The following is a 26,959-nucleotide window of genomic DNA, read 5'->3' on the forward strand; positions in this document are numbered from 1 at the left end:
GGGGTGCCGCACTGTGGAGAGCTTTGTGGGTGAGAACAAGTACTTTGAATTGTACCCTGTAATGAATTGGCAGCCAGTGTAACGACTGGCGAAGAGCGGACGCGTCTGAGAAACGATTAGCCAGATGGACAACCCTGGCTGCTGCATTAAGGATAGACTGGAGAGGGGAGAGTCGAGTGAGAGGGAGGCCAATTAATAGAGCATTACAGTAGTCTAGGCGGGAGTGGATCAGGGCAACAGTGAGAGTTTTTGTTGTTTCCATGGTGAGAAAAGGGCGGATTCTAGAGATGTTCTTTAGGTGTAAGCGGCATGAGCGGGCAAGAGATTGTATATGGGAGGTGAAGGAGAGATCGGAGTCGAACATAACACCCAGACAATATTGAAGAGTTTAACCATTGCGGCCTGTATTTCTGGTGGGCTGTACTTCAGCATTTCTGGTAGGATTCCATCCAGGCCACCGGCTTTTCTACATCTTATGGAAGAGATTCTCTCTGCTACTTCTTGTAATGTAATAGGTGTATCCACGGGGTTTTGGAAATTTTTTACTTTTTCCTCAATTGCTTTTAGTTTTGCAATTATGCTTTCCTGTTCTTGGCTTAGTTGTTCCTTTGTAATGTCTTTATAGAGGTCTCTGAAGTACTGGACACCTTGTCTAATGCACTGGCACGATGCAGCAGAGCCCCATTGATAAAGGCTGGGGCAGCACAAGTGCATTCCACTGATGAGAACAGCCAGTAACCCATCATGGTCTGGCTGCCTAGTGGAAAAAATGCACACAAATAAGGCTTGCATAAGACATAATTCACACAGATAAGTGCGATGCAAGGTGTCCGAGCAGCCTGTTGATGATGCCCATACTATTAGCAGGCGGGCCGCTCTGCAGCATACATATGCATCACAAAGAAAAAAACCAAGCCAACATGAAAGGCTCTAGCTGCATCCTGCAAAAATGATAAAAAGTGCAAAAAGATAAATAGATATGGGGTATTAGTTACTATTTTGGCCAAAGCAGATAAGCTCACAACCCAGCGTCAAGGGTCCCCAGATATTGTGAGTCCCTAACACTAAATCTAACCGGCTCACATAAGGAATAAAAATTCCAAAATTCAAAAATTCAAAAAAACACATTTGGCCAAAATAGTCTTGGAGGGCATCTTGGAGTTGGTTAAGTTTGGTGGTGATGTAACTCTGCTTCTTCCTCCTGAGGATGGTTTTGTACTGCCTTTGTATGGTTTCATAGGCTTCCCTTTGACCCGGGAGGTTGGGGTCTCTGTGTTTCTTGTTTGAGGCTGTTCTCAGGGTCTTCCATATGGCTGTACATTCTCTGTCAAACCATCCGTTGATCTGTTTTTCTTTTGGTCTCTTGTAGTTGACTTTTTTGAGGTCGGACAGTCTGGCCATTGCATAGAATATATTGTTGAGGTCTTTTGTAGCTTGACTCACTCCCTTTGGGTTAGGCTGGTACTCGTAGTTGTAGAAGTGGTGGAGCATCCTCTGTAATTCAGGTCTGCTGGGAGCCTCTTTATACTTTAATGCCGACATTTTGTGCCATTTATAGGATGGAGGCCGGGTGAAGAGGCTGCTCTGCTGAGGCTTTTGAGTGGATGGTTTCTCTGTAGATTTCAAGTACAGAAGAAGTTGGCTTTGGTCTGACAGGTGCGTTTTTGGGGAGACTATGAAGGCGCTGATATTTGCCAGGTTCATATCTGTAATGGCATAATCTACTACACTTCTCCCTACATAGGAGTTTAGTGTACACCTCCCTAAGGAGTCTCCTTTGGTTCGTCCATTAAGAATATGAAGTCCTAAACTTCTGCATACGTTCAAGAGCTTTTTACCACTTTTGTTGACTGTACTGTCATAGCTGTTTCTCTCTGTGACTACTGTGTCTTGGCCGTCATTCTCTGCTCCAAATATGTAGATGCTCCCATCCGTGGTCAGGAAGTCGTTTTCTCTCCCTGTTCTTGCATTGAGGTCTCCAAAGATGAGAACTTTGCCCAGGCGCTAATAGTGGGCAGCTTCTTTATCTCCTCCATATCTCTGCTCTGTATGTCTCTGCTCTGGATGCCTCTGTTTTGAATGGCTCTGTGTGAGGTCGGTGAACTCCTCCATGGTGGTCTCCCCCTCTGATGGTCCAATTTTGGGTGAGGGTGTATGTTTTTAGCTTACTTTGATATCATTGTTGTTTCTTTCCTTATTGTCGGGGGTCTTTTCACGGGATTCTGGTTGGTGTTGGATCCAGGCCTAGGGTGGTCCCTGTTTAGTACAATGTCCTTCAGCTCTTTGGCCAGAAGGCTGACCCCTGATTTGTTCAGGTGCTTACTGTCATAGAGGTGATGGTGATTTATGGAGGGGTGTTGTGCCAGAATCACTCCTGGCACAGATTTAATTCTTGCTGTTAGGTCCATATTGATGTTCTGGATGGTGTGGTTGGATATATCCTTTCTTGGGAGCAGAGATGACAGAATGATTTTGCTGTCAGGGAATTTTAGTTGTGCCATCTTTGCTAGTTGGGCCAGTTGTCCTGAGATCTGCTGGTGCTGGTCTGGCAGATTGTTTGTGTCGGTGTGTATAATGATTTGGTTTGGGTTAGAAAACCGTGGATTATTGATGAATGCTGTCACCTGCTCAATAGTTGCAAAGCGGATTTTATTGACCCTTTTGCCTGGGAATAGCCGCCTTGTATTCAGGTATTTCCCATTTGAGTCCATTATGAGGATGGTGTCAGGACTTTGTGATAATGGTGGTGGGGGATGTGGCTGCTGATGGGGGTCTGTGCTGGAGATTATGCTGGTAGCAGGTTCTCTTCTCTCGTCTATGGGTCTTATTTCTGGCTCACTTTGATTAGACTCCGGTTCCTCCATATTGGGGTTACCTGGCCTCTCAGCCTCCTGGCCAGTGGAGGTCATGTCCTCTGCACTCCTCATTTCCATGGCCCCCTCCTGGCTCAGATATCCAGGTGTTGGTGGTTTCAGTATTTCTATCTCCTGTCTCAGCCTAGCATTTTCTTTCTGCAGTTCACACATTGCGGAAGGGATTACCTGTATTCACACTTCAGTTTGTTTATCTCATTAATTATGTGGTCATTAGCATTTCTGTCACCAGTGTTTCTCAGATGGTCTTCCTTAAATTGTACAAATTCTATTTCTAGTTGAGAGAAACAGTCTCTGAGGATCTGGGGTGAGGGGTGTGAAGCATTGGGGGCAGCGGTGTCTCTGGAGGTCTCTGTAGGCGTGCGGATATCAGAGGTGGCTGTAATGGTGCAGATATCAGAGGTGGCTGGGGTTTGTTGTTCTTTGTGAGATTGGGCCTGGAGTTTAATGTGAGGGAATCTGTCTTCAAATTGCTCCAGATTGTCCTCTGTCCCTTGTACCTAGACGGTGCCACTGTTGTACAGAGTGATGGTAAATGAGCTGCACTCATCGTCTTTATGGTTTCTGACTCTGATTTGCCCGCCTTTATTGGTATCAGATTTGGTTGTATATTGATATTGCTTGCACAGGGCGGTGTGCCAGGCGAGGAGATGCTCTGTGAAGAATAACACATTGGTTTTCCTTTTATCTTCCTCACTAGATGTAAAGTCAGCATAGAGCATCTCTGGGTTTTCTCTAATTGTGGCAGTTTTTATGGCTTTCTTTGCATGACTGTTCTTCTGCCCTTCAGAGTATGTTATCTCCAGGATCTTTGTCCCCCTGCTGCCTTGTGTCTCTGGCTCTCTATCAGCATTTACTTTGTTCTGTTTCTCTTGTTCCAAATTAACATTTTCCATTTTTATAATTCAAATTCTTATTTCTGATAGTTTAAGTTCTAGCAAGTTTATGAGTGTGGTGAGGCTGAGGATTGTCCTACCTGAGGGTGCTTGCTGTCCTCTGGATGTCAGAGCTGGTGCTGCCTGGTGGTTGCTGTCTGTCCTCCAGGAGATTCTTGTTTTGTACTTTAGAACTTATTTTTCCTCCTTTTTCATAAAAATCTTTAGTCTGGCTCCGTCCTGCTCACTTCTGTATTCCACAGGGATGAATTTTTCCAGGTTGTGTCCTAAAGTTTCCTCATTAAAAGGTATAAAGTGATGAAAATTCAGGAGCTCATGTTCAGTGCTGCTTACTGCTGGAATGGTGGGCGGTGTCTAGAATTATTATAAGATACTTAGTTAACATGTTTTTTGATTCAAAAAATTCAAACGCCATCCCACCACTTCACAGTGATCTTGACTGGGATAGTCTTAACTCTAATTTTAAAAACCTCACTGTTTGTCAAGTGACATGCATGTGGATAAGGGCTGAGAAGGACTTGACCAAGCTAGTAGACACACAGCCATGGAGAACCACATCGATATAATGCTCAGCTCAGATAAAAGGCAGGTCACACCTTTATATGCACGTGGTGCAAACAGACTGAACAAAAACTGAATGTCTGAACTGGAATATAAACTACTGTGCATGCAGACCCAGTCATGGTCACCGTGAAGTGGTGGGATGGCTTTTGCATTTTTTGTCAAAAAACATGTTAGCTAAGTACCCTATATTGTTTTCATGTACTATGCTATTTATTTATTTACTGCTGGGTATTTAATCATTATGTTTCTGTCTTCTTTTGTTTCTGTTCAGCGGCCAGTGTGAACATGCACTTACATGCTGCATGCACACCAGTCTGTATTCCAGTTTAGACCTTCATTTTTTTTCAGTCTGTTTGCACCACGTGCATATAAAGGTGTGGCCTGCCTTTTCTCTGAGCTGGACATTATATTGAGGTGGTCTCCCATGGCTGTAGGTTTATTAGCTGGGTCCAGTCCTTTTGAGCTCTTACCCACATGCATTTCACTTGACAAATAGTATGGTTTTATTACTAAAGTTAGAACCATGCAAGTCAGGGTCACCGTGAAGTGGTGCGATGGCTTTTGCATTTAATTTTAAAAAAAAAAACATGTTTAGTACCCTATATTATTTTCTATAGCACTATGCCACTACAGCAAGCAGCATCATGTTGCTCTCATATTAGGTAGCAAACATCGACAGATTCCATTTAAATGAGACCTGTCAGTAGAATTTACACCTATAGTGAATTATCAGCACTGTATTAGCATCTTAGTTACATTTCTAATCATGTTCTTAAAATAGCCAAATGTTGCAGGAAATAATAATAAAAAAAACAAAGTGTATTATTGGTGCACCCAATAATTGGGAAGTCCTTTGTTATTCACAGAGGCAGCCAATAGTGGGACTGGCAAGCTGAATCCACCATCATCATGGCCTTAGCGTTGTGATTGACATCTCAGCAAATATTTTTTCTCCTTCTCCCTGCTCTTGAATTCTCACATGTTCCGCAATGTCAATCACACCTCTATGGGCGTGAATAACAGGACATTTGGCAGCTGCTGCCAATGGAATCTGCAACTACTCTCTCATAGAGAGCACAATAGCACTCTGCTGAGCCAAGAGAACACATCGAGGGTGGAGTCAAGGGTTCCTGAATATGGGAGATTCCAAAACAATAAATGCCAGTCGAATTAAAGTGTATGGAGGTCTTTGAGTTTTTTTTCCACCACCATAATCACTCATGCTACAATGAAAATGAGCTCTATACATTAATCTCTACGTATTATACAAAAACAATTCATCATTTGGTATAATTTGCATCATAATTTTTACTGTTATAAACTTTTGGTACTTTCAATAAAAGTGAACCGCTTCTCTCATGCAGTATTTTAGCACTTTTTTTTTTTACTACTCCAGTATTATCTAAATTTATTCTCTACTTTAATTCCCATTGAAACAGACAATGGAATTGTCCTGAAAACTATCACCATTTACAATCAAGAAACTGAAACAATGGAGGAAGTTATTCTTGAAGAACTTAGGATGTTTAAGGTAACCTGATCCTGATAACTAATATTATTGCAAGATTGGAGCTTTAGTTCTACAATTTTCAATTCAATACTACATCATTTTCATGAATCATAGGTTTGTGTTCCTGGCTGTGATGGAATGTGACCTTGTGAAAATCAGAAAAACAGATTTAGGACATATTATATTAGTTTTAATGGAAATCAAAAACACTTCTAAGTCTAGTCTATGTGTGTCCGGTTAACTGAGGTTTTCCAGCCACGTTGTACTTGTTTAACCCCTTACTGCCATGTGACATACTATCCCATCCATGTGCCCTGGGACTTAATTCCCAGGGACGGGATAGTACGTCACAGCGATCAGCGGTGCCCACGTGGTGAGCGCCGCTGATCGCGGCCGGGTGTCAGCTGATTATCACAGCTGACACCCGGCAAAATGTGTCAGGGGCGGTCACGGACTGCCCCCGACATGTTAACCCCTTGCACACCGTGATCAAACACGATCGCGGTGTACTGGGAGTTAAAGGGAAGCATCGGCATGGAGGGGGCTCCCTCTGTGCTTCCCTGAGCTCCCCACAGCAGCACAATGTGCAGCGCTGCTGCGGGGGGCTCCATCCCTGCAGGTCCCCGAATCCAAGATGGCGACGGGGACCTTCGGGGGCCTGCAGGGAGCTGGCTTCCTCATGCCTGCAAAGCGCATGCAAGGAGGAAGCCTGTGTAGTGCCTGTGACAGATTGCTGATCTGTCACAGTGATCTGTGATGTGAGAGATCAGCGATCTGTCACAGCACGGTGATGTCCCACCTGGGACAATGTAACAAAGTTAAAAAAAAAGCTTAAAAATAATTTTTTAAAAAATCGCTAAATAAATAATAAAAAAAAAATATTCCCTAATAAATTCATTTTTTGGAAATAAAAAAAAACAATAAAAGTAAACATATTTGGTATCAACACATCCGTAACAACCCACCCTATAAAACTGTACCATTAGTTAACCCCTTTAGCGAACCCCTTAAAAAATAAAAATAAAAAATGAAGCAAAAAATAATGATTTATTATCATACCACCAAACAAAAAGTGCAATAGCGCGCAATCAAAAAGACGCATATAAATATCCATGGTACCACTGAAAATGTCATCTTGTCCCGCAAAAAATGAGCCATGACACAGCATCATCAGCAAAAAAATAAAAAAGTTATAGCTCGCAGAATAAAGCGATACAAAAATAGTTATTTTTATATAAAATTGTTTTCATTGCATAAAAGCGCCAAAACATAAAAAAGACCTAAATGAAGTATCGCTGTAACCGTACTGACCCAAAGAATAAAACCGCTTTATCAATTTTACCACAGGCGGAACGGTGTGAGCGCACCCCCCAAAAGAAATTCATGAAACGCTGGTTTTTGTTCATTCTGCGTCCCAAAAATCGGAATGAAAAGTGATCAAAAAATGTCACGTGCCCGAAAATGATACCAATAAAAACGTCAGCTCGTCCCGCAAAAAATCAGACCTCACATGACTTGGTGGGTCAAAATATGGAAAAATTATAGCTCTCAATATGTGGTGATGCAAAAACTATTTTTACAATAAAAAGCGTCTTTTAGCGTATGACAGCTGCCAAAAATAAAAACCGCCATAAATAGTAAATCAAACCCCCCTTTATCATTCCCTTAGTTAGGGAAAAATAATAAAATTAAAAGAAAATGTATTTATTTCCATTTTCCCATTAGGGCTAGGGCTAGGGTTAGGGCTAGGGTTAGGGCTAGGGCTAGGGCTAGGGTTAGGGCTAGGGTTAGGGCTGAGATTAGGGTTAGGGGTGTGTTGGGGTTAGGGTTGGAGTTATAATTGGGGTTTCCACTGTTTGGGCACATCAGGAGGTCTCCAAATGCAACATGGCATCTGATCTCAATTCCAGCCATTTCTGCACTGAAAAAGTCAAATGGTGCTCCTTCCCTTCCAAGCTCTGCCATGCACCCAAATAGTGTTTTACCCCCACATATAGGGAATCAGCCTACTCAGGACAAATTTCAAAACAATTTTTGGGGTCCAATTTCTCCTGTTACCCTTAGGAAAATAAAAAATTGGGGGCAAAAATATCATTTTTGTGGAAAAAAATGATTTTTTTATTTTCATGCCCGGGCGTTATAAACTTCTGTGAAGCACTTGAGGGTTCAAAGTGCTCACCACACATCTAGATAAGTTCCTTGGTGGGTCTAGTTTCCAAAATGGGGTCACTTATGGGGAGTTTCAATAGTTTAGGTACATCACGGGCTCTCCAAATGCACATGACACCCGCAGACCAGTCCATCAATGTCTGCATTCCAAACCGACACTACTTCCCTTCCGAGCCCCGACGTGTGCCCATACAGTAGTTTTCTCTCACATATAGGGTATCAGTGTACTCAGGACAAATTGGACAAACACTTTTGGGGTCCAATTTCTCCAGTTACCCTTGGGAAAATAAAAAAAATTGGGGACTAAATGATCATGTTTGTGGAAAAAATACGATTTTTTTATTTTCATGCCCGGGCGTTATAAACTTCTCTGAAGCATTGGGGGGTTCAAAGTGCTCACCGCACATCAAGATAAGTTCCATAGGGGGTGTAGTTTCCAAAATGGTGTCATTTGTGGGGGGTTTCCACTGTTTAGGTACATCAGGGGCTCTCCAAAAGCAACATGACACCCGCAGATCATTCCATCAAAGTCTGCATTCCAAAACGTCACTACTTCCCTTCCGAGCCCCGACATGTGCTAATACAGTAGTTTTCTCCCACATATGGGGTATCGGTGTACTCAGGACAAATTGGACAACAACTTTTGGGGTCCATATTCTCCTGGTACCCTTGGTAAAATAAAAAAATTTGGGACTAAATGATCATGTTTGTTGAAAAAATGTGATTCTTTTATTTTCACGCCCGGCCGTTATAAACTTCTGTGAAGCACTGGGGGGTTCAAAGTGCTCACCACACATCTAGATAAGTTCCTTAGGGGGTCTAGTTTCCAAATTGGGGTCACTTGTGGGGGGTTTCCACTGTTTAGGTACATCAGGGGCTCTCCAAAAGCAACCTGACACCCTAAGACCATTCCATTAAAGTCTGCATTACAAAACGTCACTACTTCCCTTCCGAGCCCCGACGTGTGCCCATACAGTATTTTTCTTCCACATGTGGGGTATCAGTATACTCAGGACAAATTGGAAGACAACTTTTGGGGTCCAATTTCTCCTGGTACCCTTGGGAAAATAAAAAAATTGGGGACTAAATGATCATGTTTGTTGAAAAAATGCGATTTTTTTATTTTCACGCCCGGTCGTTATAAACTTCTGTGAAGCCCTTGTGGGTTCAAAGTTCTCACCACATATCTAGATAAGTTCCTTGGGGGGTCTAGCTTCCAAAATGGGGTCACTTGTGGGGGGCTTCCACTGTTTAGATACATCAGGGGCTCTCCAAACGTGACATGGCGTCCGATCTGAATTCCAGCCAATTTTGCATTGAAAAAGTCAAACAACGCTCCTTCCCTTCTGAGCTCTGCCATGCGCCGAAACAGTGGTTCCCCCCCCACATATCAGGTATCAGCGTACTCAGGACAAATTGCACAATAACTTTTGTAGTCTAATTTCTCCTGTTACCCTTGGTAAAATAAAAAAAATTGGACCTGAATTATTTTTTTGTGAAAATATTCAAAAAATTCCTGTGACGCACCTGAAGGGTTAATAAACTTCTTGAATATGGTTTTGAGCACCTTGAGGGGTGCAGTTTTTAGAATGGTGTCACATTTGGGGATTTTCTATCATATAGACCCCTCAAAGTGGCTTCAAATGTGATGTGGTCCATAAAAATAAAATGGTGTTGCAAATTGTGCTGATGTAAAGTAAACATGTGAAAAATGTTACTTATTAAGTTTTTTGTGTGCCGTATCTCTGTGATTTAAGGGCATAAAAATTCAAAGTTGAAAAATTGCGAAATTTTAAACATTTTCGCCAAATTTCCTTTTTTTCACAAATAAACGCAAGTTATTTGGATGAAATTTTACCACTCACATGAAGTACAATATGTCACGAGAAAACAGTGTCAGAATCACCGGGATCCATGGAAGCGTTTCAGAGTTATTACCTCATAAAGGGACAGTGGTCAGAATTGTAAAAATTGGCCCGGTCATGAACGTGCAAACCACCCTTGGGGCTTAAGGGGTTAAAGCTTATTCTCATGGAATATCCTCCATATTGTACCATACTATACCTAGAAAAATTCCACAAAACAAAATATAAGCATCATGGCGAAATATTGTGTAATTTGTATTATCCTTTTATCTTGTTTGATTATTTTCAGATTCCGGAGCCTATTCTTGAAATGGAGATTTCAGCAAAAAGAGTAAGTATTATAAAACATACTAAGCAGATACATAACTAGATCATTATAAATGACAGTTTTGAGGAAAATAGAGGAGAAAAAATCTAAATGAGAACACATACTCTATCAGTGACCTTGATTTAGATACTGCATATAAGTGGTGATGGTGAGGACAAGAAAATTCATCTCACTATACAGTTTTGGCTCAAAGAAAAGGAGAAATGAACATGTAAGGCAAAAGGTCCAATTTTAAGTAAAAAAAAAGTTTAATCTTCTTAAAACCTTATAATGTTACTTTTCTTTAAAAGAAGTGTGTAATTAGAAAATGATCTATGCTTTAAATGTGAATTTCATGTTACCTGTATTTTTAAACATTTTGATATATTTTTTTATTTTTCATAGCTCAATTGCTATAAGAAAGATCTTGCAAATTTTCACACTAGGCCTAATACTGGACTCCTAATTCCTGTACAGAACAAGGATATTAGCAACAATAGACTCTATATTTTCCATAGAAACCTTCTGAGCTTCAAATCTGATAAATTTGCCTCACTGGTATACTTAGTCATGTAGAATTCACCTATTGTGGATGGTAGTTCTATGTTAACTGCTATATATAGAGAGAGGTGCTACCTGTGATTACAAACTCTGTCTGTGATGATAATGAGATTTCTGAAAGGGCTTCTGTACAGGATAAAATGTATAAATTTATAATAGGGTCTAACAGCCAGTATGAAAATGACAAGAATTTTTTTTATGTAAAATAGTGATTTGGAAAATAAAAAAAGTTTAAAAACTTAATTTAAACAACTGGTAATTTTCTAATGAAACATTCCCTTTCTGAAAGTACATGAATTTCTTATGAAATAGTCAGTTTATTATATTTGAGCCAATTCAATATGCAGACTCTTTCTTCCTCCATTAAATGTCTATTTTTATTTGTTACAGCAGCAACTGTACATTGGATCCAAATCAAGTGTGGCCCAAGTAAAGCTTCATCAGTGCGAAATGTATGGCACAGCCTGTGCTGACTGTTGCCTTGCACGTGATCCCTACTGTGCTTGGGATGGTATATCCTGCACAAGATACTTTCCTATTGGAACACACTCTAAGAGGTAGGTACAGGATGAAAATCTTAAAAACGTATTTGCATTTTCTTATGTAAGAAAACATAAAATAGGAATCCCTGCTGAGCAAAAAAAGCTGGAAGAAGAAAAGCTCAATAGGGTCTTATCCAATGTATAAAGGGGATCAGGTAGTTGGTAATTGCTCACCTGATGGAGTTCTGTGAAGCACAATAGCTCAAACAGCTTGAAAATGTTGACTGCTGCAAATCCACAAGTTTATCCGAGATGAAGAAACTATGAAGATACCAGTTGAAGAAATCATGACATACTGGTAGATGAAACCTGAAGACCACCAGTGGTTTTTCCTGATGAAGAAGTTTTTTTTTTATCTTTGAACCCCGTTAACAATAAACCACTCAGAAAAATCCATGGTTTGTTGGTTTCATCTACAGATATTTCCTGGTTTCTTCTACTAATATCTTCGGCAGCACAGTGAAACCCATCGCTTCATTAATCCTTCTCCTGAGAGTCCCTGCTGGACTCTACTTTACGGTCGCTCTGGATACACAGGAGAAGATCGTTTAGACAATCACTGGCTAGAGTGACCAATCTAAGCAGTGATTTGTTGAGTAGTTAATTCCTCCTTGTTGGTAGGGACTGGGGATGCTTCTGAAACAGCAGTGGGAGATCGATCAAGTGAAAAATATCCACACAGCTCAGAATCTGTTGATCCAAGTTAAAAGAAAATCCCCTGCTTACTTGCTTATGAAAAACCCAAAGTCCAGAAGAATACAATATGTCTTATCTTTGTTATGTGTTTCACTGCATATTGTACTTTCTTTTCAAATATTTTTATTGAATTTTATAATACATAAGGGAAAGAAGGGGTAACAAGAGGGTAAGGGAAAAGGGAATAAAAAATAAAGAACTCCGCATTGATACAGGATAAACATAATGTACAATCCAGACTTAATGCATAAAATAGTACCGTTCCCAGAGTGAGAACAATTTTACATAAAGATAGAGTTCCAAACAGCCCATTTTAGATGGTATTTATTCAAGCTATTGTTATTGAGAGCAATTCTTTCTTCTATCTGGCTATGCAAGTGTAAAGTGTCAACAATGTTGGAAAAAGGTGGTGCGTCAGGTTTCCTCCACCAAAAAGCTATCATATTTGTATACATCACATACTTTATTGAAGCATCCACCTGTTCCATGTCCATTGATAACAGTACCATCTGGGGAGTAACATTAATTTTAACTTGTGATAACTTGTCCACATGATCTTTAACATCTGACCATAATGGTTTCAGCTTAGGACAAGTCCAAAAAATGTGATAAAGGTTCCCTGGTAAAAGGCAATCCCTCCAACATAAAGAAGAAGCATCCTGACTTATATGGGCCAATCTCGCTGGGGTGTAATACCATCTGACCAACACTTTGTAATATGTTTCTAGCAAGGCCATGGAGGCAGTGGAGCTATATGAGTGGTTAATAGCATATTCCCATTGTTCTAGACTAAAAATCATTCTTAGGTCTGCCTCCTATTTGGAGAAAGTAATGTCTCCATTAAGTTGGGAATAAATGTTTTTAAGAGACCATTTAGTCTTAGGGATAATGTTACCAATCAACGAGGCAATGGCATCTAGGTTCAAAGACTTTTTGGAGAATATCCTTTAATATCTGATAAGACGTGAACTCACCAGAGGGTACATGAAATTTCTCCTTAATCTTGGAGAATTGGAGAATGAAACAATCTGACAGCCATCCCATATATCTTCTATTTTTGTTACTTTTAGGTCTGACCACACAATGGGTAGAGAGAATTGGTATATTTCTGTTAGTAGTTCAAAAGGGAAATTTTTTAAGGTGGTAGTTCTGTCTTCTTTCCTCTTTAATCTGGAAAATTTCAACCAGGTTCCAAATATAGCATCTAGAATCGGATGTTTATGATTTCTTAAGCTCTAATAGGTAACTAAAGAAAGTGTCCTGTAGAGACTTATAATTATTACCGGCAAGCTCTAGATCTAACCATATTGGACAGACCCCTTTCGTAAACCAAGGTATACTATTTTTGACAAGAGTCGCTTGGTAGTAAGCCTCAATATTTGGTAACGCCAAACCTCCATTCTTTTTACCCCTAAACAATATGTTATGAGAAACCCTAGGCTTCTTGTTTTTCCAAACAAACAATTTTATCAGATTCTATATTTTATGCAAGAGTGTTGCACTAATCCTCAAAGGGACAGACCGAAAGATATAGAGAATTTTGGGCAATATGATTGATTTCACAACTAAAATTTTGCCCATAAGTGTGAGATCTATGAGGTCAAAACGGATAAAATCCTTAGATAGGGTATTTAGAAGATTTTCAATGTTAGCAGGGACAATTTGTGTTACATTTTTGGTAATGTTGATGCCTAGATATGTTAAACTTTTTGTTTCCAGTTGAAATTTTGGTCCGTTCTAAAATTACTGTGATATCACTTTGTGGTATATTGAAAGGGAAAACTTTAGATTTTTGCGTGTTTATTTTGAAAAATGAAATTTTTGAGAATTGCCCTAAATCTTCCATTAAAGTTACTATGGAATTAAGCGGATTGGTTAATGAAACAAATAAATCATCTGCGAAAAGGCTCAATTTGTGTGAACGGTTTTTAGTATTGAAACCAGAGATTGAAGGATTTGTTCTAATTTTTTCAGCTAGTGGCTCTATAGCCATTTCAAAAAGTAGGGGAGAAAGGGGACAACCCTGCCTAGTACCATTGGTGATTGTAAGGATTTGGATAGATGATTGCTTATGTAAATTTTGGCATTACGATTAGAATACAATGAGCAAGACATTCTTGAGATACAACCAATTGATTCTATCGAATGCCTTTTCCACATCTAATGTTAAAAAGAGAGAAGGAACGTTAGTGGACTTGGCCAAACTAAGTAGGCTTATAACTTGTCTGGTGCCGTCAGACGCTTGCCTGCCAATGATAAAACCCACCTGATCTTCTCTGATCTAGTGAGTCAAAATATGCTTAAGTCTTTCCGCTAATATCTTGGAGTATATTTTAATGTCTCTATTGATCAGAGAAATGGGCCTATAAGCCTGTACACTCTCTGATTCACCTTTCTCTTTAGGTATTAATACTATAGTAGCCTCCAACATGTCTGCCGGAAATGATCCGAGATTTGCTACTTGGTCAAATACTGTATTATGTAATACTGCATACTGTATTTTCTAACATGTAGCATACTGTTAATGTAACTACATAGTTAGTGATAGTAGTAATAGGTGACAGATATCATATATTTATTTTAATTATTTTGAATGCAATTAAGTTCAAAATATACATAATAAAAATTCCAGAATGTTTCTATAATATTTTCCAATGGCAAGTATATAATGGCATCATTTTGTCAGACGTTTCAGAAGACAAGATGTTCGACATGGAAATGCAGCTCAGCAATGTTCTGGACAACATTTTAATGGTAAGTTATAGTTGGATAGTTAAGTGTCATAAAATAAATCCATTAAGCACAATCAAACAGATACATTTAGTCAAGAGCCATTAGCACATTTGTCATCTTACAATCTTACATTGTTAAAGGCATCTAACAATTACGTAAATATCCTTATTCATGTGGAATGCTATCACATAGGGAGATATTAATGTCCTTGTAGTAGAATTAAAGACAGCCGCAGGCCGGAGCTCGGATCTTGGAAAGATGGTGGGACATAAAAGCAAACCTATATATGATTTTAATTATTTCAGTGCTAATAAACCCCTAGAGAACCCTATTTTAAAAGTAAAACAGAAATCTATGTTATGTGGCATTTTACAGGACTTCTACACCAAATTATCTTTGGAAAAGGTTTTCCTCTTTATCATCTGATCAAGAGCATGAGACAACAAATCTCTTATAGTTTGTAATTACACTAATCTTAAGTCATAACACAATACATGTATCGAGGATGCGTTTCACATTGATGGTCTTCATGTGCTCTTTTCTTCCACCTCTTTAAATAAATGTTATGTAAACCTAGCTCCCAGCCCTACTGCCTTGGCATCACTTCCTGTGCTCTCCTTTCTAGGTCAGTGCTATCATATGATAACTATTGCAGCATGCTGAGACCTTGTATGGTGACACAAAGTGTGTACAGTCCTGAATTACAGATCCATAAACTCAGGCTCTGGATGGCAATGCTTTTTCCACTAGTATAAATACTTTTAAAAAAGCATAACTGTCATTGAATGTCATCAAGGGCAAAGGGTGATCTGTACAGTAAAGACTAGCGATGCTTCCATATACATAAAACTTGGTAGATCACTACGAAGGACTGTTTATTTTATTTACATAAAGGTATCATATTGCACAGACATCATTCCAATCGAAATTTCCCATTACTATGTATTTGATGTGTGGGAAGAAACCCACGCTGTCTTGGCGGGAACATACAAATTCCATGCAAATGTTGTCCTCAGTGGAATTTGAACCCAGGATCACATGCTGCAAAGAAACATGGCTTTCCACTGAGCCAAATTTAATTGGATTCCTCTATATGTGTAACCGTCATTTTCATTTTCATTTCATAAACCAATAGTACACATGCAAATAAGCAACTTTGTAATATATTTTATGCTTCTTTCTCTGCCAAAATTGATCATTCATTAACAAAATTTCTCAGTTCTGAGGTAAAATCTGTATTCAGTGAAGACAGACTGTCCCATTACTGAGAGAGGAGATGGCGGATACAATTCTACATGAACGGAGTAGGGAGGAGCTAGAGGAAGAGCTCCTCTACCTCCTATCTACATAGAATGGTATCATGTAGAAACAGGATGATAAGGAGTAGAAACTAGTTTGAATAGTAATTTTTAATACACAAAATATTAGACAGTCATTAAAAAGTGTATGAAAAAGACCAACAAACGAATAACATCCATGAGTTATCAAAGCAGCAAGTAATCAGGAAAAATATTCCAACAAATGCTAATGGTTAATCCATCCCCCTTGAGAAAACGATAATTGAACATGCGAAACCCGCGTTGGGCACTTGCCATCTGTTCTTAAATCTGTCACCCCATTTTTGGCCTATAAGCTGCAGCCACCGCCATCAGGGGCTTATCTACAGCATTCTGTATTGCTGTAGATAAGCCACCGATGTAACCTTAAAGATATGAAAAACAAGTTAAATTATACTCACCGGGGGGCGAGGGCGGGTGCGGTGGGTGTCTCGGTCTGGCACTTCCCATCTTCTAAAGATGACGTCCTCTTTCTTACTTCTGCCACAGCTCCTGCGTAGGTGTACTTTTTCTGCCCTGTTGAGGGTAGAGTAAAGTACTGCAGTGCGCAGGCACCGGAAAAGGTCAGAGAGGTCCGGCGCCTGCGCACTGCAGTACTCTGCTCTGCCCTCAATAGTGCACCTGCGTCAGTGCCGCAATGGGAAGCAAAGAAGAGAACGTCATCTCTAGAAGATAGGAGGCGCCTGACCGGACGGTGACACCCATCGGACACTCTGGACTCGGGACTGCCCCTGGGTGAATATAATCTATCTTGTTTTTCTTCTCTTTCAGGTTACATCGGAGGCTTATCTACAGCATTGCAGAATGCTGTAGATAAGCCCCTGATGGCGGTGGCCGCATCTTATAGGCCAAAAATGGGGTGACAGATTCCCTTTAATGACAGTCTGAGTTTCATTGTCTGATAATGATAAATTAATTAGTTCCACTTGGTTTGAGACACTTTACAATGTATGTTGTTTTGGGTTGCTCTTACCTGTTAGCACTTGGAATATTTTTCCTGATTACTTGCTGCTTTGATAACTCATGGATGTTATTTGTTTGTCGGTCTTTTTCATACACTTTTTATAGACTGTCTAAAAATTTGTGGATTAAAAATTACTACTTAAACTAGTTATACTCCTTATCCTCCTGATTCTACATATTGGTTTGGAGTGGCTTTCTTTGTGTGATCTATTGCACCAAATTTGGTGTTTGGTGTTTGGTTTAATATGCAACTGGGTTGCAGCTTGCTAAAGAATCTCATCAGTAGCAGTTCTCATCTCCTATCTCAATAATGGGACAGTCTGTCTTCACTGAATACAGATTTTACCTCAGAATTGAGAATTTTTATTATAACCGACCAATTCTGGCAAGAAAGATGCATATTGCTCTGAAAAGATATATTACAATGGTACTTAAAGGTGAAATAAAAATTAAAACGACTTTCCAAATATATGTTATCATTTGAATCTTTAATAACAATGAAGTAAGCGTCAATAATACTGACAAAGCTACCATGGTGTTGTGGCTTGTCTATGCAAACTGTGTTGTAGAGCAGCTGCATTGCACAGACTGCATAAAAACCTTTAGGCCATGTTCACACTATCAGTATTTGGTCAGTATTTTACCTCAGTATTTGTAAGACAAAACCAGGAGTAGGTGATAAATACAGAAGAGGTGACGTGTTTATATTATTCTCTTCCTCTGATTGTTCCACTCCTGGTTTTAGCTTACAAATATCCATGTAAAAAAACAGATCAAATACTGAACGTTTGATAAATGTTCTTTTGAAAAATGTTACATCTGAGGACATAGAAAATTTAGTCATCAATATCATATTAGAGGATTCCAAAATAAAAACTTGAATCTTCTATTTTTAAGGATAACAACAAATGAATTTCACATTTCTATTTGTATTTTTCTTTTGATGGTCTAGGTGAAAGTCTAGGAAAGACTGAGGAGTACACGGCATATGGTGTAGAACATAACAGCACTTTATTGGAGTGTATGCCTCGATCTTTACAATCTAAAGTCATCTGGTTTGTGCAGAAAGCTCATGAAGCAAAGAAAGATGAGGTATGATAGAAATATTGTAGAAATTTAGTAGCCAAATACAATTACCATATTTTTTGGACTATAATCGGACTATAAGATGCACCGGACCATGAGTCGCATCCCAAATTTAGAGGTGGAAAATAGGAAAAAAATATTTTTTAATGTGAGAATGGGGTCAATCTTGTAGTGCAAATTTAGCTTACTGGGGGATGGAATGTGGCGGCAGTGGGACAGGGTCACAGGAGGCAGGAGCAGGTAACTGCCTGGAGATTAATGGCTCCTGCCTCGCACTGCCGGGACACCCCTTCCTCACAGCCCAGGGACTGCAACATCGCCCCACTCCTGCCTTCGCTGGCTTCCTGCAGCCGCAACCATATATCTTGTGACCCTGCTCCACCGCCACCCCACCAAGAAGCTATATTCAGACTATAAGACACACTCCCATTTTAATCCCAAATTTTGAGGGTGAAAAAGTGCATCTTATAGTCAGAAAATAATTACACAAGATGTATGTAGTTCATACATTTTTTATTTGTTGGTATGGAACTAGAGTGCTGTTATGATGAAAATCTTGTTGAAAGGGTTTTCCACTTCCAGGAAATGGACCCTAAATGTTCTAAAACACCTAAAATAATTAAAAGAAGTGGACACATACATAATATGGGTCCTGTGAAGTCCAATAACTCATCATAATGCACAATCCGGCCTGCTGTAGTGGTAGAAGTTTGCCCCCTTTCTTCTTGAACCCCTGTGCTTCTGCACAAGTCTCACTAGTTTTATATCCGCCCCTGATAACTGAGCAGGTAATTACCTTGCCCAGGTCCAGTGCCTGCTCACCACTCCTGCTTGGATCTTAGTGTTTTCGCTGAAGTGATGTCACTCTGACAGCGGGAATCACTGTTGTAACCAATCACTTAAGCTTGGCAGCTTGTGTTGAATTCCTCGGCACAGCCACTGAACTCAGTGATTAGCCACAGTGGTGATTCGATTTTCCTTGAACAGTTTACGGACCCCACATACAGAACCTCTAATTGCTAGAAGAGCAGAATCCCCTCCCAAGTGACCCCATTTTGGAAACTATACTCCTTGGGGAATTTATCTACAGGTGTAGTGACCAGTACATTGCACTCACCAGTACATTATGCCCAGTCCATGCTTCTGGAGGCATGCACCCTTAAGTTAGATGGGCTCTTATTGCTTCAGAAATACCAAACATGGATAATATACATGGTTTAGGTACACTGTGGGGCTCAGAAGGAAGGGGGTATTTGTATTTGGGATCACAGAATTTGCTGCATTTCTTTTGGTAGGTGAGGAGCCATTTCGCTTTTCCAGAGCCTTTGTACAACCAGTAACGTGGAAGCCCCCTATATTTCCATAACAGATGACAGATCTGAGTGGGGACTTGCTTTTTTGTGGTTTTGTGGATTGAGTTGAAGCTTTTATTGGGAACATTTTACATAACGTTTTGGATCACCATTATCCGGCACTCTACGCTGACCACTCACTTTGGAGTTTCCATCTAAATCTCTGAGTGACGTGATTCAGATGAAACCTCTGAGGTATCCACTATATTGAGGCAGCAGAGTTACTCTGAACTCCGTCTGGCCTCTGTTCAGCGGTGTTCTTCTCTTCAGAAGTGCAGAAAACTGTGGCACTTTTATGCAATCCTAAATGTCATGGTATAGGACATGGTTAATGTCCTGTTCTCTCAGGGTTAACTTTTGCTGGCCTCCCTTTGGATCTGGGAGGGGTATTTATACTCACTCCAGACTAGGATTCCCTGTCAGCTATACTGTTGTTCTGGCTGTGTGTCTGACCCCTGGTGTGTGTGTATACTGCATTGCTTGTTTGCTTCCTGTGTATGGCCCTGTCTGTCCGCTCACTCTGTTCTCTGTCTCACATTTTGGTATTACTGTCTTCCCTGGTTCTGACCTCCTGGCTTGGCTATTGTTACTCTGTTACAGTTTGTCCCTGTTGTACCGTCTATTGCCCGCTCTGGTTTTCTGCCCCTTGGTAACTTGACCCGTAGTTACCTTTCTAGGAGTTTTCCTTCAGCTCCTAGCTCTCTGGAGCTTAAGCCATGCCCCCAGCAGTCACGTGCTTCAGGTCCTGTTAGCCTGGAGCATGCATCTTCACCGCTGCTGCCCCGATCCACAGGTATCTTTGAGCACAGTTTTTGTACTCAGGACACTCGCACTGGCTCAGTGAGCAAGTGCAGTGCGGTGTTCCTGACACTAAAAAGATGGACACCGCTGGATCACAGGTCCGACGGCATGCACAGTGCCTCTATCAGCCTCATTATAGGGACTCTTCCATCAGAGGTTCCATCTGAATCACGTATTTCAAACATTTACATGGAAATTCCAATTCAGAGAGCATGATTAATGTGCACCAAAGCCTTACTTCAATCTATGGGAGGAAGAATGAAAAAATCAACAGCAGGTGAAGAATTGTTTTTATTTATTCATTAAGCAGTTCCTCGTGTGGTGTAAGTGATTAGGCGATTGTATTCTTTGGATCAGTGCGAATACAGCGATACCAGATTTATATCAGGTATTTATGTTTGGCTGCTGTCATTTTGAGAGCTATAATTTTTCCATACTTTGGCCCACAGAGTTCTGTGACAGCTTGTTTTTTGCAGGACGAGTTGACGTTTTTATTGGTATCATTTTTGGGCACATGACAATTTTTGATTGCTTTCTATTCCAATTTTTGGGAGTCAGAATAAACAAAAGCTAGCAATTCAGGATTTTTTTTGAAGGGGTTTATGCCATTCCATTTGTGGTAAAATTAATAAGGGCAGTTTTAATCTTCGGGTCAGTACTATTACAACGATACCCCATTTATGTAGTTTTTTATGCTTTGGCGCTTTTACACAATAAAAACTATTTTATAGACAAAATAACTATTTTTGTATTGCTTTATTCTGAAAGCTATAGCTTTTCTACTTTTTTTGCTGATGGAGCTGTATGGTGACTTGTTTTTTGTGGGACAAAATGATGTTTTCAGCAGTATCTTGTTTATTTATATCCATCTTTTTGATCACGTTTTATTCCACATTTTGTTCAGCAGTGTGATGATAAAGCATTGTTTTTTGCCTTGTTTTATATTTATTTTTATGGTGTTTAATAAAGGGGTTAACTAGTGTGACTGTTTTATAGGTTGGGTCGTTGCGGACGTGGTGATACCAAATATGTGTAATTTTATTGTTTATATTTTTTTATTCAATATTTATTTATAGATACAATATCTTTTAATTTTTCATTATTTTTGATTTTTTAAAAATATTTTTGCAATTATTTAAAAAAAATTACTGTTTTTTAACTTTTTCCCTTAGTCCACTATGGGGCAAACATTTTTTGTAGGCTTATCGCTTCTACAGCATGGGGATGCAGCAGCCTTCATATGCTGTAGAAACTGTCAGCTCTGCACTGACAGAGAAACTTGGTGATCATGCAGTGCACATGATCAGCATGTTTCCTAGCTCCGGTGACCCTGATGTCATCATGGCAATGATTGGGATCCCGTGTCACACCTGCAAGGTCTCCGATCCAAAAGCAGAGGGGCTGTCAGCCCTCTGCTGGCTCCCGAAATGCTGCATTCTTGTTTGATCACAGCATTTTAGGGGTTAAAGTGCCAGGAGCGGAGCCACACAGCCTCCTATGATGTATATGCCACACTCAGCATCCTATAATGTATGTGCCACACTCAGCCTTCTATGATGTATGTGCCGCACTCAGCCCCCTATGATTTATATGCTGCACTTAGCATCTTATTATGTATGTGCCACACTCAGCATCATATAATGTATGTGCCACACTCAGCATCATATAATGTATGTGCCACACTCAGCATCATATAATGTATGTGCCACACTCAGCATCATATAATGTATATGCCACACTCAGCATCCTATAATGTATGTGCCACACTCAGCCTTCTATGATGTATGTGCCGCACTCAGCCCCCTATGATTTATATGCTGCACTTAGCATCTTATTATGTATGTGCCACACTCAGCATCATATAATGTATGTGCCACACTCAGCATCATATAATGTATGTGCCACACTCAGCATCATATAATGTATGTGCTGCACTCAGAATTCTATGATATATGTGCCGCACTCAGCATCTTATGATGTTTGTGCCACATTCAATCTCCTATGATGTATGTGCTGCATTCAGCCTCCTATGATGTAAGTGCCACACTCAGTCTCCTATGATGTATACACCGCACTTAGTCTCTTGTGATGTATATGCCACACAGCCTCCTATGATGTATATACCGCAGTGCTGTTGTATCCTATGTGATGTATACAGCATAAAGTAGTATATACAGTAGTATGGTGCTATAAATATATGGTTTATATTGTACATTGTATTGTTGTGTATATATAATATAGAGATGGTTATATAGTAGATGGGTGGGGCTTAAACAACATTTTAGTGGTACAAATGTAACTATTTTTTCTTCACTGCCCAATTGTATAAAAAAAAGTCACATCACTGTATGACTTACACTACACAAAGGGTTAATATCTAGAAAGCTCCTGGAAAGACTAGTACATTTATATTTTATAACTTAAAATTGCAATTACTGTAAATATAACTTAATATTTGCTTTTTAAATTAGTTTCTTAATATAACTTTGTAATTATCAATTGATTGAAAGTCATCTGGAAAGTTATGCTGTTGTACTATATGAAATGCCACTTCTACCCACAGACTGGTGCTGCACCTCATATTCATAGTCCTTAAAGGGGTTGTCCACAACTTTATAATTGATGGCCTATCCTTAGGATAAGTCATTAATGTCTGATTGGTATGGGGTGCAACTCCCGGGACCCCCCCATTCAGCTTTTCTTGGTATCTACCGGAACTGCTCAGTTGCGGAGCTGCACTGCACAGCTCCATCGACTAAATAGTGGTGGCGGCCAACTTCTGCACATCCATCCCCTATTGATTAAAATAGGATTGGTAAAGATAGGCCATCTATGTTAAAGTCCTAGACAAGCCCTTTAAATAATGTATACATTCTTAGTCTAAGTATTTTTTAAAGCAATTATTATAGTGATGAGAACATTACATTTTTTTCCTTTAGGTCAAAACAGGTGAAAGAGTTATAAAAACAGCATTTGGACTTCTATTTCTAAAATTGCAAAAATCAGATGCTGCGACATATTATTGCCAAACTGTGGAGAATTCTTATGTCCATACAATTAGAAAAATGACTTTGGAAATTTTTGAAGAAGAACGTGTTGATGACATGTTCCACAAAGAAGAAGAAGAAGAAGTTACACTCCCAAAAATGCCATGTCCTGGTCAGCCAAGCATTCCCCAGTCATCTAAACAATGGTATAAAGAGTTCTTGCAGTTGATTGGATATAGTAATTTTCAAAAAGTGGAGGAATATTGTGAAAAGGTATGGTGCACAGATAAAAGGAAGAGAAAACTGAAAATGTCTCCAAATAAATGGAAACATATAAACCCACAGGAGCGTAAGTCACGTGGGAAGTCAGACCATCACCGCATGCCAAGGCACATACTACAACCATAAGTTATCTACTTGGAACTGTTTAAGACTCTATCAGCAATAATTTACATGGGTTAAGAAGACAACTAAATATATTCAACTATCATTTTAAGTCACCATATCTTATGAAATATCAACAATGTATGAACTGGTTTGGCATTATGTACATAACTTATCAATTTTATTAAAACTTTAAATATGTTTATATCCATAATTTAAAATGGATTTACTGGATTTACTTCTTTCTGACTGTTTGTATGTTATTACCAAAACTTAATTTTCTAACATTTTTTACATGATGTATCAAGGGCTAGTTAATTTTATCAAGAAGTGAACAAATAATTATAGTTTGCGAATGGTTCAAAATGTAAATCATACACGCAAACATGTATAAATAAAAGTGGAGAAAAGACAGGAGGTGATTAGGTTTAATGTTTATGCAATCTTTAATTAAAACTCATAAAGCTGTGCTAGTCCAAAAAAAATGTAAAGCAATACTCATGAGGCATCAGCAAGTTTAATATCTGAAGGAAAAGAATTACAACATTCATACAAATGAGACATGAAGATTCAGCGTATTTATTTTAAAGTATCAGTTTAGTTTGTCTAGTAGGCATTTTATTCTTTTTTTTTCAAATTCATCTTTTCTTTTAACACAGACTAAAGCTTGCAATACTCTTTGAATGATTTGATCTGTTAATGGTTCCTCTAGAGTTCAGCATTGTCCCCCATGTATGTGGTCACCTACTGTATATCTCTGCCTGCTATTTAAATGAAAAAGAATCCGGTACTGTCAAGTATTTGAAGTTGGGAAAAAATCTTGTATGTTCCAATGTAGTGTATAATTTACGTGACGCTTTGGTTAACTTGACATTTTTCAAACATGCAGAATTATTGTGAGACTACATGGAACTCTTTATAGAGAACCTTACTCCCAACAACTTTTCCCATCCCATAGCACAGCCTCTATAGCATGATCCATGTGGTCCCACAATAATTAGTAAGTTTGAGAAATTGACCCATAAATTATACACTGCATTGGACCAAACAATTAAAGATTTTTGTTCTACATCAAATACTTGGGAGTGCCGGACTCTTGTACATTTGACTACTAGGGGAGTTGGACCGTATCCAAACCCACACGCATTAGGAGAACCATATTTCCCTATTATTTTGTCCTCCAGATAATAACTTGTGGTCTATTAAATGTATATTTTTTTGCACTGCACTATTTTATTGAAGTGGATGAAACTACACTTCATCTGGAGTTCCGCACGCCCATTCTTACCATGCCCCTGTATAATTTGCCACAATCCTAGCCATCTGACACTGGCCCACTAACTGTAGACTGATAGCTAATGATTTTGTCAATTTGTTCCATTGACAATTATATAATCTGTGCAATGTTAATACACAAATTCCTTTAATCCAGCAACATGGGTTCCTGATTGGATATGACAGGAAAGTGCATAACACTCTTTTTTCAGAGTTAATTCCAAATTGCATTGCATTGCCAAGCAACACAGGAATACAACATTATATATATATATATATATATATATATATATATATCGATGTACACTATACAGCATGCAAACTGCTGTGGCAAAGTACAGATAAATTATATTTTCAAAAAGACATGATAGATTGACAGTAATGATATGCGGATCATGCAATATTCCAATTACAATATTCACCTATTTTCCTGTTTTGTTTCCCAGGAAATTTGATTTACAGAGAAGTTATGTCACTTACTAGTAATGTCCATTATTATGCTCACGCTGGAATTCCCGGGCATCCCACAGTGATCCAGAACTCAATGCCAATTAGTAAATATCAAAATAAATACCATCTTCCCTTGACCACAGCATTGTCTAGTTCACTGTTAAGATTAAAGAAATGTCTATCAGGATTTTCAGTTATTGGGTGATTGGTGGGGTCCAAGTGTCTTAACTGTCTCCTCTTCATACTGATCATACGTGGAAGCCTCTCATTTAATTCCTGCAAGCCATTTTAAGCCAAGATCCCATGTGCACCTTTTGATGCATTATTTTGAGCCAAGCACAGGAATAGTTATAAGAAGTTAGAGGTATAGATTTTTCTTATAAACGTTTCCTCTTTGATCCACCCCTGTATTTGGCTCAAATGCTACAAAAACTGCATTTGTGATTTCTGCTTTAAAAAGGGCTTCTCAGGTTCCATAAATGTATTTGTTTTTACCATATGTAAATATCAATGTCCTGAATCTGCATTGCTTATTTTTGTTCCTGCACCTCTAAACTCCTGAAATATATTCCCCTTTTCTCTGTGTATGAGTCTAACGTTCTAAGCCATCTGGGAGTTATCCCCAAGATAACTCTGATAGAGCAGAGCTATGGACCATGCACTATGTGATCAGGAAGGATTATTTACATTCAGGAAAAAGTGAACCCTATCCCAGGAATGGTGAGACATGGGAAGCCAAGAAAAACAATGCCAGACTCAAGACAACAATGGCATCAGCTGAAAAATTACATATTTTTGGCAACTAACAAATCCTCTTCAAAGCTACTTTTTGACATTGTAAATTAGGTTTGTGATATGCCAATGGCATTAATATTTTTAGATAATTAACTCTTTGTGGATGTTTACATTTATTGCCTAGTTTTTATATGATGTTGAAAGCTCATTTAATAAATGTACATACTGTCAATTCCTTGCTCATAATTCAGTGTACTTAGTAATGCTAATTCCCCGAAGATCGCGTGTCACAAAGGTCTTGTGTCATTCAATATTTATATTATCTCTTCTATTCTTCTATGAATTTTCCAATGTTGTATTTCACTGTAAAATATGAATTAGCAGATGGATTAGCAAAGGGCAATAAGTATTATTTTGAAGGTACATTGAAAGAATGTAATACTTACAACTGGTGTTTTTATGTTCAATCTTAAGTGCATTACTTTCTTTTTCTAGTATTAGAACAATGAAATAATTAATTTTTATATTTTTGTATAAAATCATTTTTAGTTACTGCTTTTGTCCTCCTCACCACCACCAGCCCCCAAAAATTATATGCACATTTCTTTCATGGCTTAAGCTTTCCATTGTGAATAAACATGCTGTAAAATGTATATAAAATTTTCTTTTCATTTTTATTTCTGTAAATGTGTGGAGCATTCTGTTTTACATGATGAAATAATTACAGTAGATTCTAAAACAGAATAAAATTTAGCCCATAATATGTTGTAATTATTTCTTTATATGCATGGAATTAATTCAAAAGTGTTTCAAACTCATTAATAACATGAATTACATAAAACAGAGCAAACATACTACATAATCCAGAAAAAG

The 26,959-nt window shown here is 38.9% G+C and overlaps 1 protein-coding gene across 4 annotated transcripts in view; it reads left to right on the plus strand.

The window, feature by feature from the left end:
* SEMA3E (semaphorin 3E) overlaps positions 1–26,959 on the plus strand; it is a 379,235-nt gene that overhangs the window by 314,774 nt on the left and 37,502 nt on the right. For 2 of the 4 annotated variants that reach the window (XM_073551307.1, XM_073551308.1), the window contains exons 12-16: positions 5,773–5,864; positions 10,167–10,208; positions 11,136–11,302; positions 14,670–14,737; positions 17,969–18,108. In XM_073551307.1, the coding sequence (XP_073407408.1) occupies positions 5,773–5,864; positions 10,167–10,208; positions 11,136–11,302; positions 14,670–14,737; positions 17,969–18,108 (509 nt within the window). Of the gene's footprint in view, positions 1–5,772; positions 5,865–10,166; positions 10,209–11,135; positions 11,303–14,669; positions 14,738–17,968; positions 18,109–23,194; positions 26,848–26,959 lie in introns of those variants that run through there. The other 2 variants (XM_073551306.1, XM_073551305.1) reach the window with 2 other exon arrangements.

The sequence above is a fragment of the Dendrobates tinctorius genome, unplaced genomic scaffold (genome assembly GCF_039654945.1).
Source record: "Dendrobates tinctorius isolate UK_male_01 unplaced genomic scaffold, ASM3965494v1 ptg000174l, whole genome shotgun sequence".
Taxonomy (NCBI): domain Eukaryota; kingdom Metazoa; phylum Chordata; class Amphibia; order Anura; family Dendrobatidae; genus Dendrobates; species Dendrobates tinctorius.